Raw genomic sequence first — 14,179 nt, forward strand, 5'->3', positions numbered from 1 at the left:
ATCCCCTCCAGCAAGTTCAAATTGCTGAAATCCAACTGAAAGCATCTGAGCATTTCCACCGTGAAGTGGAACACAGCTTTCTGAGCATATAATTACCACAAAATTTAGGTTCCTTTCTGTGCACACACAAGTTGCCTTCCCAGAAAAGTTACCTTCACTGTCTTCTGGGTTTTCTTCTTCATTAGATGCTTCAATATCTTCATCCTCCTGAGCTGACACAGTCGAAGCCACACTCTCACACTGTGACACATCTCGCTCCTCTCGAGGTCTTCGTGAAGACTGGGAAAGACACAGCATTGACAATGCACTGAAAATTATTGCCTTTTACATATATTCTCATTTACCAATCTGAGGTTGAAATGAAGGACAGAGAACCTCTGTTGAGCACAGTCATTCAGAAGGGGCACTCTTCAACTTCAGGCCAACTTTTGCTGCTCCTGATCAAAAATAAGTTTGGGAACAAACCATGGAATATTTGGGGGACAACAGAACATCTGCAGCAAAAAGACCAGGAGACCACTGCAATTTAGAGGATTTCAACACACAGCATCCTACTTTAAATGCTCTCAGACTTTCAGTTCCTGGACTTCTACCACCTCTCCTGCTCTGTTTGGTAAGGTCAGTGATTGCTGTGTTTCAAGGTGCTGTTGTACATCTCATATACTGGTGAGAAACATGGCTTTCAGAGCACTGAAGAACTCTTCAGGCTCAAGTGTTTTAACTGGTACAAAGCCTTCTATTGCATTTTAAAGCAAGAAGTGGTTATTGTCACAGGTCAGTGAGCACCAGCCACCCTTTCTAGGAAATTTATGTACAACACAAAAACAAGTAGAAAAGGAAATGAGTGGGGGATTGCAAATCAGCCTTAGTAAAGTGTGATGGATGACTTCAGAAAGATACAAGTCTTCCCATACAAAATATTCAATGCCCACAGCACTCACCTTCTGTTTGTGCTGTTGGAGGAGACTGTCCAGGTTGTGTCTCCTTTTGTAGTTGAAGTAGAAGTTCTTACACTGAGCTTCACTTTTCGTCCCAACCATTTTGGCAATTGCTGCCCAGTTTCGCCCGTGTTCCACTAGACCTGGTCAAACACAAAAGAACCCATATTTACCACGATCAATAACTCAGCTATCCAAACCCCAATAAATGCAACACCAATGCCTATGGGAAGGTAAGACAGAGAAGTCCTGCTTTCCAGGACTTCTGGAAGTTAAGTATCCAGAAGGAAGTCAAAAGCTTTACAAGGTTTACCTTTCTTAGCAACTTCCATCTCTTCTTCTGTCCAGCGGGATGTCTCCACAGGCTCTGTAGAAGCTGAAAGAGAAACAAAGACACTGAGCACATTGGTGCCATTATGCATCCCACAGTCAAGAAATCTATTTAACTGATGGCTTGCTCAGGTCACTGGGGATGCTGCTCTTGTCAGAGAGAAGCAGTCAATCTCCATTAAACCAAGTTAGAGATACAGAAGGAAGCACCACAATTCTCAGCAGAGAAAACTGTCCAAAACTATTCTGTCTACAAAACTATGATTAATTGTCTGTCAAGGAAGATTTGTAAGTAACTTAGGTGTATTTATCACTAAAATTTTATTTAAAATGTCATTAATTGCCATCAAATACTAAAAGCAGCAATCCAACAGTTCAATGCTGTCTCACTGCTATGGAAGGGACTGGAATGGTTATTTATTGGTTAGTGGGGGTCAAGAAATCGACTGCTCCTGTGTTTACTGAGTCTCCAACTGGATAAATGGACAAAAAGAAATGAAAACAAAAAACCCCAGTAAGTAAAAGCAATCAGAAAACTAAGTATGATTCAGTGCAAAGTACTTTTCATTCACTCCTCTGGATTTTTGTCATCCTGTGTTAAATTTCTAAACAGCACCAAGCTGCATCAGCCTCCATTTCCTTTCCATAAAATCTGCCATTACACACAGCATATAACCCAGACCCTGCAAAAGCTTCCATTAACAAACAACAAAAGTAGGACACTACAAAATATCTGATCCACTGAATAGCTATTTTGGATTTTCCAGAAAACCCTGCAAAAATGTTTTAAAAATAAAACAAAAGCAAAACCCACTATTGCTTCAGCTTTATAAAAATCCACTGCTTACAAAACCCCAATGTATCAATGCAGCAAGAATGTTTATCACAATCTCTATTGTTTACAGTTATACAAGAACTGATGGTCCCACTTATTCTGCTCTTTATAGTCAGAATATCTGAGTAATAACTCTTATTACAAGCTCTAGAATAGCAGCTGCCTGGAACTACCCAGCTGAAGCATGAGGAGCAACAAATTTTGCCACAGCAGAGCATCACAAGGAAAAAAGAAAACAACCTGCCCTGCCATCCTGGATAATTATTTACCAGCCACAAGATATTCTGGTATTTCTGCACCACCACAAATTAGGTCAGCCTTTTCCAAAATACACTCAGAGACTGCATCGTCTTTTATAACCATACAAGCCAAGACAGTAACGATTTCTTTTAAAAAAAGCCTCTTGCCATCTAATGCAGAAACAACAACAACTTGCACAGATCTATTTCAGCTTATGAAACTCCCTGAAGTACTCAAATATCAGGCCAATTATTTAACAACATCCTCTGTGAGCTACAGAGTGAATCTGTGTCACAGGCACCTGGATCTCTGCAGACCCATCATTAACCTGCACAGCGAGACAAGGTGTTATCATAGAAGGGCTGAACTGCCTTTTCTCCCTTCACATCATTCTAACAGTCTAACTGCACATACACTATTCATGAAGTTATACTTGTGAAGTTTAACAGTTCCACACAGTCATAAAATTATAAGCAGCGCTAAGAATAAAGACGGAATATTAAACAGGAAAAAAGAAGTGCAGTGCATGCCTGGAAAACAGCCCTGTGTCACTTGGGAGTCCTGTAAATGCTACTCACAAGGTTCTGGTGGGGGTGGCAGAGGTGGTGGTGGTTCCTCAGTGGCTGCAGCTGCAGCAGCATTTGCTTGTGCAGCTTCATTTGTCATTGATCTGGTGATTCTGCCCTTACGCCGACCTTGGCTGTTGGCAGTTTTTCGGCCCCGAGGAGCTGCCTGCTCCCTTTCTTCTGTTTCCTCTGGTGCAACTTCAGTTTTGTCCTTTTCTTTGGTATTCTCTCTGGGAGTAGGTAAAATATAATTCAGTCACGTTCAGAGAGCCATTGTCTCTGAATGTGAAACTGAGATATTCCCAAATATCAATGTACAAAACAACCCCAAACCCCACAACCATAAAATCCAAAAGACAGCTTCAGTGAAACAGAATTCACTTATTGCCCACAACTTCCAGTTGCTAGAGAGTAACACAGATAGAAGATATTGTCATCTTCAAAGAAAATATGAACACTGTGATAGAACATATGAGAAAAGCCCACACCACCAAGATGTGGAAATCATTACATGTGCAAAAAAATCATCCCACTGCCTTTCCACCAGTTTAATTAGCAAGACAGAGAAATTTGTATGCCCAAAAAAAATTGTTTAATGCAAAAAACCCAACCTAAACAGAAATAGCTTTCAGTCCAGATTTCACTGTCAGCTAATACAAATTCTGATCTTTGCAAAAAAGTGCACTCTAGGGTGAATTAATGCATTTCAGGATGTATACACTTACTTAGACTCCTCCTTCTCATCCTTCTCCTCCTCATCTTTCTTTTCCTCCTCTTTTTTCTCTGATTTGTCTGATTTTTCCTCTTCTACCTTTTCTTCTACCTTTTCTTCTTGAGAAGGACGAGCAATCTGTTGCTGAAATGAAATGGGACGTAGATGATAACTTCATCACACAAAGGTGCAGCAACTTGTCCTCAGAGCAGCACAAACACTGATGCTGCCTTACCTCCCATTTGATAATATTTTAAGTTCCAGGCACTGCACAGTGATCAGCATAAGAACAGAATATCTCTGCCTTATATCTTATAAATTCCATGGAAGTACAGGAGGTTTCTGCAGCATGAGCATGGAGGTAATTGTGTAAAATCATATATTGGCTGCTGTGTGCCCCACTAAAAATGAACAGCTATGTTTTAAAAGTGCTTAGGGAGGTCTGACCCACATAGTAAGGGTGCTGCTCATCTCAAATTTTATTTTTAACTTCATGCATTTTATAGTGAAACATGATCTTACAACTGGGGAGCACGAGGTCTTGTAGCATGAAAATTATGGCCAACTCTAAGTCTACACTCTCAAAACTGTTCTTAGCATTTAAGAAATATAATTGTTTGACAAAAAATGGGTTAGGAATTTTAAATTTACATTTCCAGTGAGTTTACAGAAAGAATTATTAAAAAAAAAAAAACAAAAAACCAATAAAAACTCTTTTCTCTACTGAGATGACAGTTTTATAAGCACAGTAAGCATGGTGCTTGTATCAAACAGATACCCAGAGTACACTTGGCAATTCATGGAAAGACAAGGACACAGAACTACAAGACAAGGATAGAGAAGTACAAGATTGCTGTTCTAGCACTTCATGAACTCGGAGTTTACAGTCTACTGAAAAATTCCTCAAAATAGGCTTTTCTGTTTCACAGAGGAAGCAACCTCCCTGTGAGTGCAGCAGCAGCAGGTGTCACTGTTTCACTGACAAAACTGAGGCTGGAAATAAGTCACAAAACTGACTTGGTTTTGACATTTCAATCATGTGAACTGGAGCAGAAACCACAAACAATAACCACTATAATCTTGCTGCAAATTACTAGCAGTTAAGGTGCTGGTTATTGATTATGCAAAGACTTCTTTCAAGCAAGGTGTCAGAGACATGGTAAGATAAATTATTTCCATTGTGCTAGATAGATTGACTTGAAAAGCGTAGAGTTAAAACTGCATTAAAAAAAATTTAAAAATTATTTTACATCTAATCTATTTACAAAACAGTTGTTGAAAATCCTATTCTTACCTGGCCAACTTAACATCAGATGGTTCTCTGTTCCCCAGTAACTTTATTTAAGGTGCATAATCAATGCATAAACACAAACCTTAAAGGAGTCGAAGCCTCGGTCAGCGACGTTCCTGCACATTCATCTGCTGATTAAAACTTTGCCAGTCCACACAAGGGGATGGGCTTGAACTCAGGGAATGACTCGAAAGGACAAAACCCACCCCAGCAGCGACATCACAGAGCTCTTTAGCAGAGGCTGCCTGACCCAGCAACGTGTTTATTCCAGGAAATTGTGTCATTCTGCCACTTAAGCTGCCTGCAGCAGTGCTGCCCCTCTCACACAGCACCTCCTAATCTCCCCGGAGTCACCAGAGGTGATCCCCGTCACACACACGCAGCGAATTTCTGCCTGCTCACATCACTGCCTCCCACCTGCTGCCCAGCCACACACACTGCAGGAACACAGCCAGCACTGACCACTGCTGGGCTACCAAATCGAATTTAAAACTTCACCTAAAGAAACCTTCTTTCAGTGAGTTGAGGGATTCTCTGTAATCCTAGAATCACTGCATGGTTTGGTTTTGAAGGGACTTTAAAGAACATCTCATTCCAAACCTCCTGCCATGGGCAGGACACCTCCCACCAGACCAGGTTGCTCCAAGTCTCATCCTGAACACTTCCAGGGATAAGGAAATGAAAGCATCGTACAGCCATGGCTTTCTCTCAATTCTTGACAAACTTGCTCTACATTTGACAAGCTTTGGTTTAAGATGTGGTTGTTCAGTCACCTCTGTGACATTCTGGAACAGTTTAAGCAGCATTTTATAAAAAGTCCTTTTTAGAACTATTTTAGGACAAACACACATCACAATTTTATTAGCCTTGCATCTCTTCACTTCACATCCCTGATCCAGCACTCAGCTTCTCCCAAGTCAAAGCCCCCACACTGAAACCTGAGCCAAGTTGTGCTCACTGCATTCTCTGAAGGACTTCAACATCGTTACTGTGATTAATATCTCCTCCACTGCAATACTCCACTTGCTTGCCTTCTAATTTACAAAAATATATGAACTATTAAGAGTTTAAGCTGAAGCACCTGTTATTGGCCTAAGCCCATCCTGGAGCACCTCATAAATCTTACATGACTCATGTTTGCCAATCAGCAAAAAAGTTTCAAGTTGCTACTGAGAGATAGGAAAAATATCAGCTTCAAACAAAGCTGGGGCATGGGAGGAGGAAAGGGGTGAGTTGCTTTCTGCAACTGCAAGATAAAAGTTCTGGCAAGCCAGGCAGTTCAACCCTCTCAAGTTCTTTTTTACTAGCTGTTATAGATGTTGTTAATTAATCATTAATAAAATTATAAACACAAATATGATTTTTGGCACCATGTAGTTCCTTAGTATTAACACACTAACTGCAATACTTCTGTATTTAAACTTCCAGAAGTGGTAAAATTTCCCTTTCAGAGTGCTGAGAGTATTTCCTTGAGTTGGCAAGTCCAGCTCAACCCTCTCCAGAGCTAAAAACTTGGCACTTACTTGCATCCTTAACAGAGCACACATTAAGCCTGGCCAGCAGTTGCCCAGAGTTTAGGGATCTGCTGTAGCACTTAATGTGGATCAACAACCAGCAATTAAGAAGTACAACTCTGCTAAAATTCCAAGAGCAAGTAATCTGAGCTGAACAAACCTTCAGTGCTCCAACTGATGTATTTAGTTACTCCCACAAAAATCAGCACTCACAGGAGCAGTCACAAAGTCAGGCAGAGCACCTTGAGCTCAGCTCACCAAGCAACTCCATGCCCTTGTGTCTAAGGCTGGAATTAAAATCTTTCTGGTCTATATTCATTATCCAAGGAAAGCAACCATTTGTGGATTGAAAAGTCCATCCAAATTTTGAATTCTGCCAGTTCCAATATCTCTGAGTCGAATAATGTGGAAAAGACATTTAAATCTACAGTAATGACCTTCTAAATATCTCAAAATCTCCAGTTCCACTGCACTACAGCTGAGCCAGTTCTTTCTCCTCAGCCTTTAGAACAGCACCCAGCAAAGATATCCCTCAACATATGACACTTCCTATGATCACACCAATCTCCTGTTGATTTTCATCTTTTTTTCACTTGCCACACATCCAATTGCAATCCTTCCCCATCACTACTCCAACAATACCCTTTTCCTATTAAAAAAACATTATTAGGCTCAGAAAACTTTCAGTATTTGTGTATTTCAGTGCAATACTTATTGCATTTACAATTTTGCAGAGCAGCTTTCTGCAGTCCCAAAGTTTCAGGGTTATTTTGTTTTTCAATACCCACATTAACCCTGGTAGCCCAGCACATGTATTTATATGCTTTTGGTACATAAAATGCTGCTCTTTTCCTCTCCAAAGGAACACCTCCTGAATCAGCAGAATTTTTTTATTCCCATGCATTAAATTGGTCTCTTTCTTCTCGCTCTGAAGTTCCAGTTTGACTTTGAGCCTGACCACCAAATAAAGATCACTATTAATTTCTGCTCTTTGACAAACACTGACATTATGAACTGATTATATATTTTCCACTGCAAGTCACATGCTAAACCTAATTTCTCTTGGCTCCAACATAGGATTTAATGATGGATTCAACCTCAATGTCTGTGGCGGGTTCTCAAAGAAAATGAATTGTCATATGAAAACAAGTAATAAATGTGCAAAGGAAGAAGATATTTCACAGAATTAAAACCAAACTAACCAACAATACCTTTGAGGTCAGGATCACTTAAATTTTAAAAGGGCAAGAATGCAAAAAAGGAAAAATAATTGTTTCTCCTCCTTGCATATAATATGTTGTTATATCAGGTAATGAAACAGTTGTAAATATGAAGCAATAAAATAACAATACCCAAGTGATGAATAAATTCAAGATACCTGGTTTCTTCCTCTGCGTTTACCATAATTCCTTCGCACAAGGGCTTTATAATTTTCATTTTTCTTGGTCAAATAATAATATAATACACAGTCGGGAACATTCTAAAGTGAAAAAGCAGGAAAAAGTAGGGTTTACTCCTATTGAAAAAACAAGATTTTCGTTTTTAGTTTCTCTTAACACTTAAAACTATCCAGCCCCCAGATTAAAATAAAAAAGCTTCTGTTTATTACAAGAGGTGTACATATTCAAGGATCCTTAATCTCCAGTACTTCTTACACCAATTCTGCAAAACCAAGTTCTAAAGACTAAAATTAACTCCAAAGACTGAGCTGGCAGTAGGATCCCCCTAATTTGGAAGGTGGTGGGAAGCTTTCTCTGGATCAGCACAGCAGCTCAGCAGAGGCAATGATGTTCTTATGCTTGCAGAGGTAGTTAAAGCTTACCTGCTTCAATCAGAAAATATCTGAACTAAATGAGGTGCCACTGTCTTTTATCCCTGCCAATAGTGTCATTTCAATAATTTCTGTTGGCACACACTGATTGTGTTACTGATCAAGTATTATAAAATCCTGCCAAAGCAATAACTTTTTTGGACTTAATTTTTTTTTTCCAGAAAGAGAAAATGATGCTAGGGTAAGTGACTTACATTTGGAAAGTTAGAGATCCCACCCTAGGCTCTATTTATATTAAAAAATGTCTTACCTTTCGTTCCAAGTAGGAAGCAATTAGACCAAAGTTCTTGGGATGCTGGACAAACCTTTTACAAATCAGAAATGTAACAGTTTAACAACATAATCCATGATCAAACAAGCAAAACAATCTTGCAAACAATCTGTTCCCTTAGCAAGCCTTTCATTTGAACGACTGAAATTAGCCTAAAAAGCCCAGTTTTCAAACTGTGCAAATTTAGAACTAAGCATTTAAAATTACCTGATAAATTTATGATCTGATAAAATGAGATCATACCTCTACTCATTTTACTAAAGTAACTACAGGAACTAAAGTACTTCTGAGAGAATTTGGTATGTAAGGACTAAATGCATGTGAGCATACTCATTTGAAGAGTAAGTCTAAAACTTCTGCAATATTTATTAGAGCCAGCTAAGAACATTATCAAATATCATTGCACAAAAGCTTCATCATTCCTGATTTAGCTTTGAGGGGCTGGGCATTTAACTGTCACTTCAATGTAATAAAAAGAAAAGATAAGAAAGGCCATTACTTTTCCTTAAAAATCTCTTTCTCGTGGTCTGTCCAGACGTTCATGAACTGCCTGTCTTTATAAACTTTCATGGGATCCTCCATCAGACCATTCATGTTAATGAACTTCACCCGTCTCTGTTCTGCATCAAACATCATGGGAGGGATGACAGAGAGCTGACGCATTTGCTTCTCGTTATTCTACAGGCACAGAACAAAAGGAAAAGTAAAGAACACACAAAATGCTGCTACTGATGGTCACAGTGCTCGAATTACACAGCTCTTAAAGCTCCACATTCACAGTCAGCTTGGAACTTCTTTTTGTTCACATCTTAACTCTTGCAGAAGTTGTTGGTATCACAGTGAACATTTAGTCAGCTAAAGGAAACAGTGTCACAATTGATGAGAAACCAAAATGATGCAGGGGTTGAGAAGAGGAAGGGTTTTCACACGTTTGTTACAGATGTAAAAAACTAGGTTGCAGCGAGCCTGCAACGACAGCCACATGAGAAAAATCTAGGGCAGATACAATTAGAAAGCAAAACCCTCAAAAGGAAAGTATTTCTAAGACCTGCTACAAGCCACACTTCACACAGATTCTTTTAAAGAGAGAAGAGCTTTCTCTTATCAAAGAAACAAACCCTCTACAAGAGACCTTTCACTGCCAATGAAAGGGTATTTGCTGGCTGTGCTTCTATAGCAAAGTACAGCCATCAGCCTCACCTCCTGCTCAGAGAGTCCATCGATGATTTCTGAAATCTCATGTTCACTTCTTGCAATGGTTGCTGAAAGGCCAGCCCCTCTTTGGCCAACTCTGGGGTTAGGGGAAAACAGAAGGAGAAAGGATAAAGTAGGAATTAACTCTATTTGTAGGTTTAGCACACCACAACCTTCAAAATTCCTTATAATGTTGTTACCAGTCTCTCAAATCAGTTAGGACTGGTATTTCTTAAATAGTGTCAGAGCATAAACTCTGTCATGTCCTGCCTGGTTTTACAGTGAATTTTCAAAGCTCAGCAGGAAGGGCAAAAAAAAAAAAGGTGTTAACACCAATTTCACTGCAAAGTCAGTGCTTCAGATAAATGAATGTGCTTCTGCTGAGCGTGAGAAATGTTCATCAGTGGCAGAAAAATCATCACCCTAATTAGTACAACTGATACACCTCGCAGGAGCCTGTTGGGGTTTTTTTAAGAAAACCACACTGAATTTGCCTCCTATCCATTTGGTCAAGTTACTAATACAGCACTGAGACTTGTTACAACAAAAGAAAATTTTCCACTTTTGAATTGATGGGGAGAACTGTCATCTGGAAGAATTTTTCAGCTTGGGGTCTTTACCCTTAAGAACGTTGTATTAATATACTACAGCATGTGGGTCAAAAAGCATTTTAGAGGTAAAAATCACCACTAAATGGAGAGACAAAATACCTCAAAGATTTTACTAAATTAATCAATTTGCGCCAAATCTGAGGGAAAAAACCCTTAGTATTTACGTAGTAGTAGTATTACAGCACAGCTATAGACAAAGAGGCCTTTACATTAAAGAATGTAAATATAATGCAAAGAGATGGTCCCTTCCCAAGTAGTTTGCAATTCCAAAGACATTATATATTCTTAAAATGAAAACTTCTTATGCACAGGAATGCTGTTTCCATTCTAACAGTTTACCCTCTTCTTTTCTTGATTCCACAAAATCTTGCAGCCTTCACAATATATTGCAAACTCTCTGCTTTGCCCATGTTTTATGAGATAAGGTGATGTAGACAGATGGTTACCAGAGATGAGATTAAATCTTTATGGGGCTGGAACTCTCAAAGGTGTATTGAAATGATTTCAGATAACATCAGATAAACAGATTTCAACAGAACTGAATCAAACTTGACCTAATTCTAATTTAAATCCTATCTATCTACCTACAGTACTGCAAGGTGAACTCTCAAATGAATTGCACTTCACTCCTTTTAAGACTCCTTGGAGTTTCCATCTAACAAATGTCTGATAGATTAAAATTAAGTAATAGGGAATTAATTGTCGCACCTTGAATATTTTAAAATGCAAAAATGTCTGGAATAAAATTACCTGGCAAGTACAACAAAAGATCAGTCAAATTGTTAATTAAGAAGACAAATGGTTTTTAAGTGGGAGCTAATGAATACAGGGATCATGAAACACAGGAGTAACACAGACACCCAGTGACAGAAAAATACCAGTATAAATTAGGGTGTAAACCCAAAATGAACAGGCTCCAATTATCTTCAGACCAACTCCACAAACCCCTTTTTGAGCAGCTTAACTCTCATCTCACTGACACCACAATTTAACCAGCCTTTGCTAATTGGCCCTTTCTCAGTGTTTCTTTTGGAAAATATGGGGTTTGATGGCAGACCTAAAAAAGGCAGATGGGAAAGGAACCACATGCACATCACCACAGCAGCCTGAGAGGACACCAAGGGATGAGGCTGTAATACCTTTGGAATCTTTCCTGCTGTTCTCTCTGCTTCCGGATTTCTGGAAACTGTTTCTCATAGTACTCCCGGGTTTTGCTCTCCTTGGCTTTCCTGCGGGGATTATTTTCTATCCTGTCTACTTTCTTCTCCCATGCCTCCATCAGCTGATCATAACGTTGACAGATTTTCTGTTCCTGTTAAAATTCCAAAAGTAAACCTTGAACTAAGCCAAATACACCAAATGATCAGTACAAGTCACATGGAATGCACAGATTTTTCCTGCTCTAGTCCTTTCCATTTTGAAGATGACTTATACCAAATTTCCAGCACAGTGAAGGTGAGGAAGTGGATATAAAAATGTAGGTTTTGAATATTACACACTATTTCTTTGCTTTACTGATGCCAGTGCTATTTGGTAATTGTCATTACTGCCTTCCAGAAATATCCCATTTTTTGGTACCACACTTGTTTTAGCTTAAGGTCTAATTTTTCTAATCCATAGGAATTACATTACACACTTGGGAATGCAAGACAATGGTCCAGACAGAAAACCAGCCACATGCTCCTTTTAGAAAATCATGGTGGTCTTACCCGTTGTTTTCTTGCATGGTTCCTTCTTTTAAAGAAGAGGATCAGCTTTTTCCTCATCACCTGGTTTCTGGAGAACAAAATTAGGGGGAAAAAGTGAACTTCATAAGAATCAAGCACTTCAAAACTACTCAACAAAACCCATCTCAATCCTAGATGCCAGATCCTTATAATGAATAACAGTTTCAGGGTAAAAAATAGGGAAAATTCCCAATGAAGTCTAGATACAAAAAATACTGTATTTTTTCAGAGAGGAGACTCTTGAAGATGGCTGGAATAAGCAATTGAGACACAAAAGGTTCCAATTTCAAGACAGGTGCTCTCCTTTACCACAAGAGAGATAATATGATAAAATGAGAAAATTTGGTCTAAGCTATTATGCTTTTAGCAGGAAAAAAGTCTTTGCAATTCAGCCCCAAAGTTAAGAGTTTTCCAATCTATTATTCAAGAAATAAGTACTTAGGAATTGCTATATGAATCTATTTGATTAAGTGGAGCAAGAGTTACTTTTTTAAAGAGCAGTTTTTAAAGGACAGCCAACTAAAGTTTTACAAGATATTTTTTCTTCAAATGAAGTTGGAAAGCCAGGGCTTCCCTCTGCCTTCAACACACACAATGCATGTCTTGCAGAACTGTTTTACAACAAAAAAATCAGAAAGTTACATGGACTGGAAGCTTTCAATTATGGTTAAAACTCACACATCCTATTTGGAAATGACAGCAATGAAAAATGTCATGTTTATGTCCAGATCCCCTGACTAGCACAATGAACAGGATATTAAAGCACTCACGTTTTGATGTTTTCATGGTAGACCTTGGTGTCTGATGGCTGGTTGTAAAGTGGCTGCAATTTTGGATGAGAAAGGAACACTTAGCACTTTGCAATGCATGGAACTCTAAAAGTGTATGCTACACATTTAACAATATTTTAGTATTTTGACAACAGTGCACTCCATCAGAGCTGAAGGGACTACAAGATATTCAGCACAAGGTATAGATTTCATTACTTAAAATTAGATTATAACTAGTTATGTATGTAACAGTACTTCATTTCTTCATACTTCAAACTGTTCTCTTAAATAGATTCAAATCTATTTTAAAAATCACACTTAGGTAGCCAATGAACTCACTCAAGCCCCAACTCACTAGTGCACTTTAACACACATTTCTTCTATACATAACCAAAGAACTATAGCTATTCAGCACAACAGAATTAAAGTAACTGGCAACACAGGAAATAGAACAAAAGATAAAAAAACAGAATTCCACAACTTACCAATTCAACTTTTGGACCAAGACCTTCAAAAATCTTGTGAGCTTCTTCTGCTTTTTTCTGCAAATAAGATTTTTTTGGTATAGTCTGAGTAAATCCTCTGAAGTTCATGTCAAATGTGGATCTGAACTCTATGTTCTCTGCTAAACCCCTGCATGACCACACAAGATCCTTCTTAACCTACTTCTGCAATGTTGCCTCAGCAAAGAAAGAAACCTGGACTTGAATTGTGCGGTTACAACTCTGATTTCTGAGTCTGGAAGCTGATAGAGCATAAAAGCAGAAAAAGACCTCTGCAGTTCAAAAAATCCAACATTTAATAAGTAATACATGAATTAATTATAAAGTGGAAGAAATGTGCCCATAAAATGAAGTATAGTTAGCTTTGAAAAATGGAATTAAGGGACTAAAATTCTCCAATTGTCAAATCTGTGAGTGTGAATCCATGTGTACATATACACACACAGTGTGTCAAAGTTCCTGACTTCTAGCATGGAATGCTTGGGACACAGTTCTACTGTGTATTGTTTTGCAGGTATTTTTTTACCTCCTCAAATTTAAAAAAAAATCTATTTAATAGAACTTAGCTGCTCCTCCAAACTACAGAATAAAATTGGGAAATTAAACAAACATATACCACTCTCACTGAAGATCACAATACTTTCAGAACCCCCAGATATCTGATTCCCTAATCTCAAACTACCATGGGAAAAAAAGGCAGGAAGCATTTTTGCTATTACTGTTGGCAACATCACTGAGCTCCTGACTTTTCTCACCACTTAAACAGCACAAGCTCAAAATGCACCAATATATTACTACTTCATATCTGTAAATTTATAAAAATCTTAAATGCCAGAAGTCAGAGTT

General features: G+C 38.5%; 1 protein-coding gene across 4 annotated transcripts in view; it reads right to left on the reverse strand.

Annotated features, from left to right (window-relative positions):
* The window catches only part of NCOR1 (nuclear receptor corepressor 1), a 55,423-nt gene that overhangs the window by 20,704 nt on the left and 20,540 nt on the right, over positions 1–14,179 (reverse strand). For 3 of the 4 annotated variants that reach the window (XM_085078738.1, XM_085078737.1, XM_085078739.1), the window contains exons 7-19: positions 13,316–13,372; positions 12,831–12,883; positions 12,043–12,109; positions 11,473–11,645; positions 9,729–9,819; positions 9,028–9,206; positions 8,508–8,562; positions 7,805–7,906; positions 3,635–3,765; positions 2,922–3,139; positions 1,252–1,314; positions 942–1,081; positions 153–279 (exon numbers count right to left, since the gene is read on the reverse strand). In XM_085078738.1, coding sequence (XP_084934864.1) covers positions 153–279; positions 942–1,081; positions 1,252–1,314; positions 2,922–3,139; positions 3,635–3,765; positions 7,805–7,906; positions 8,508–8,562; positions 9,028–9,206; positions 9,729–9,819; positions 11,473–11,645; positions 12,043–12,109; positions 12,831–12,883; positions 13,316–13,372 — 1,456 coding nt within the window. Of the gene's footprint in view, positions 1–152; positions 280–941; positions 1,082–1,251; positions 1,315–2,921; positions 3,140–3,634; positions 3,766–4,994; positions 5,364–7,804; positions 7,907–8,507; positions 8,563–9,027; positions 9,207–9,728; positions 9,820–11,472; positions 11,646–12,042; positions 12,110–12,830; positions 12,884–13,315; positions 13,373–14,179 lie in introns of those variants that run through there. The other variant, XM_085078740.1, reaches the window with a different exon arrangement.

This window comes from Lichenostomus cassidix, chromosome 19 (assembly GCF_008360975.1).
Source record: "Lichenostomus cassidix isolate B80296 chromosome 19, HeHo_3.0, whole genome shotgun sequence".
Classification (NCBI taxonomy): domain Eukaryota; kingdom Metazoa; phylum Chordata; class Aves; order Passeriformes; family Meliphagidae; genus Lichenostomus; species Lichenostomus cassidix.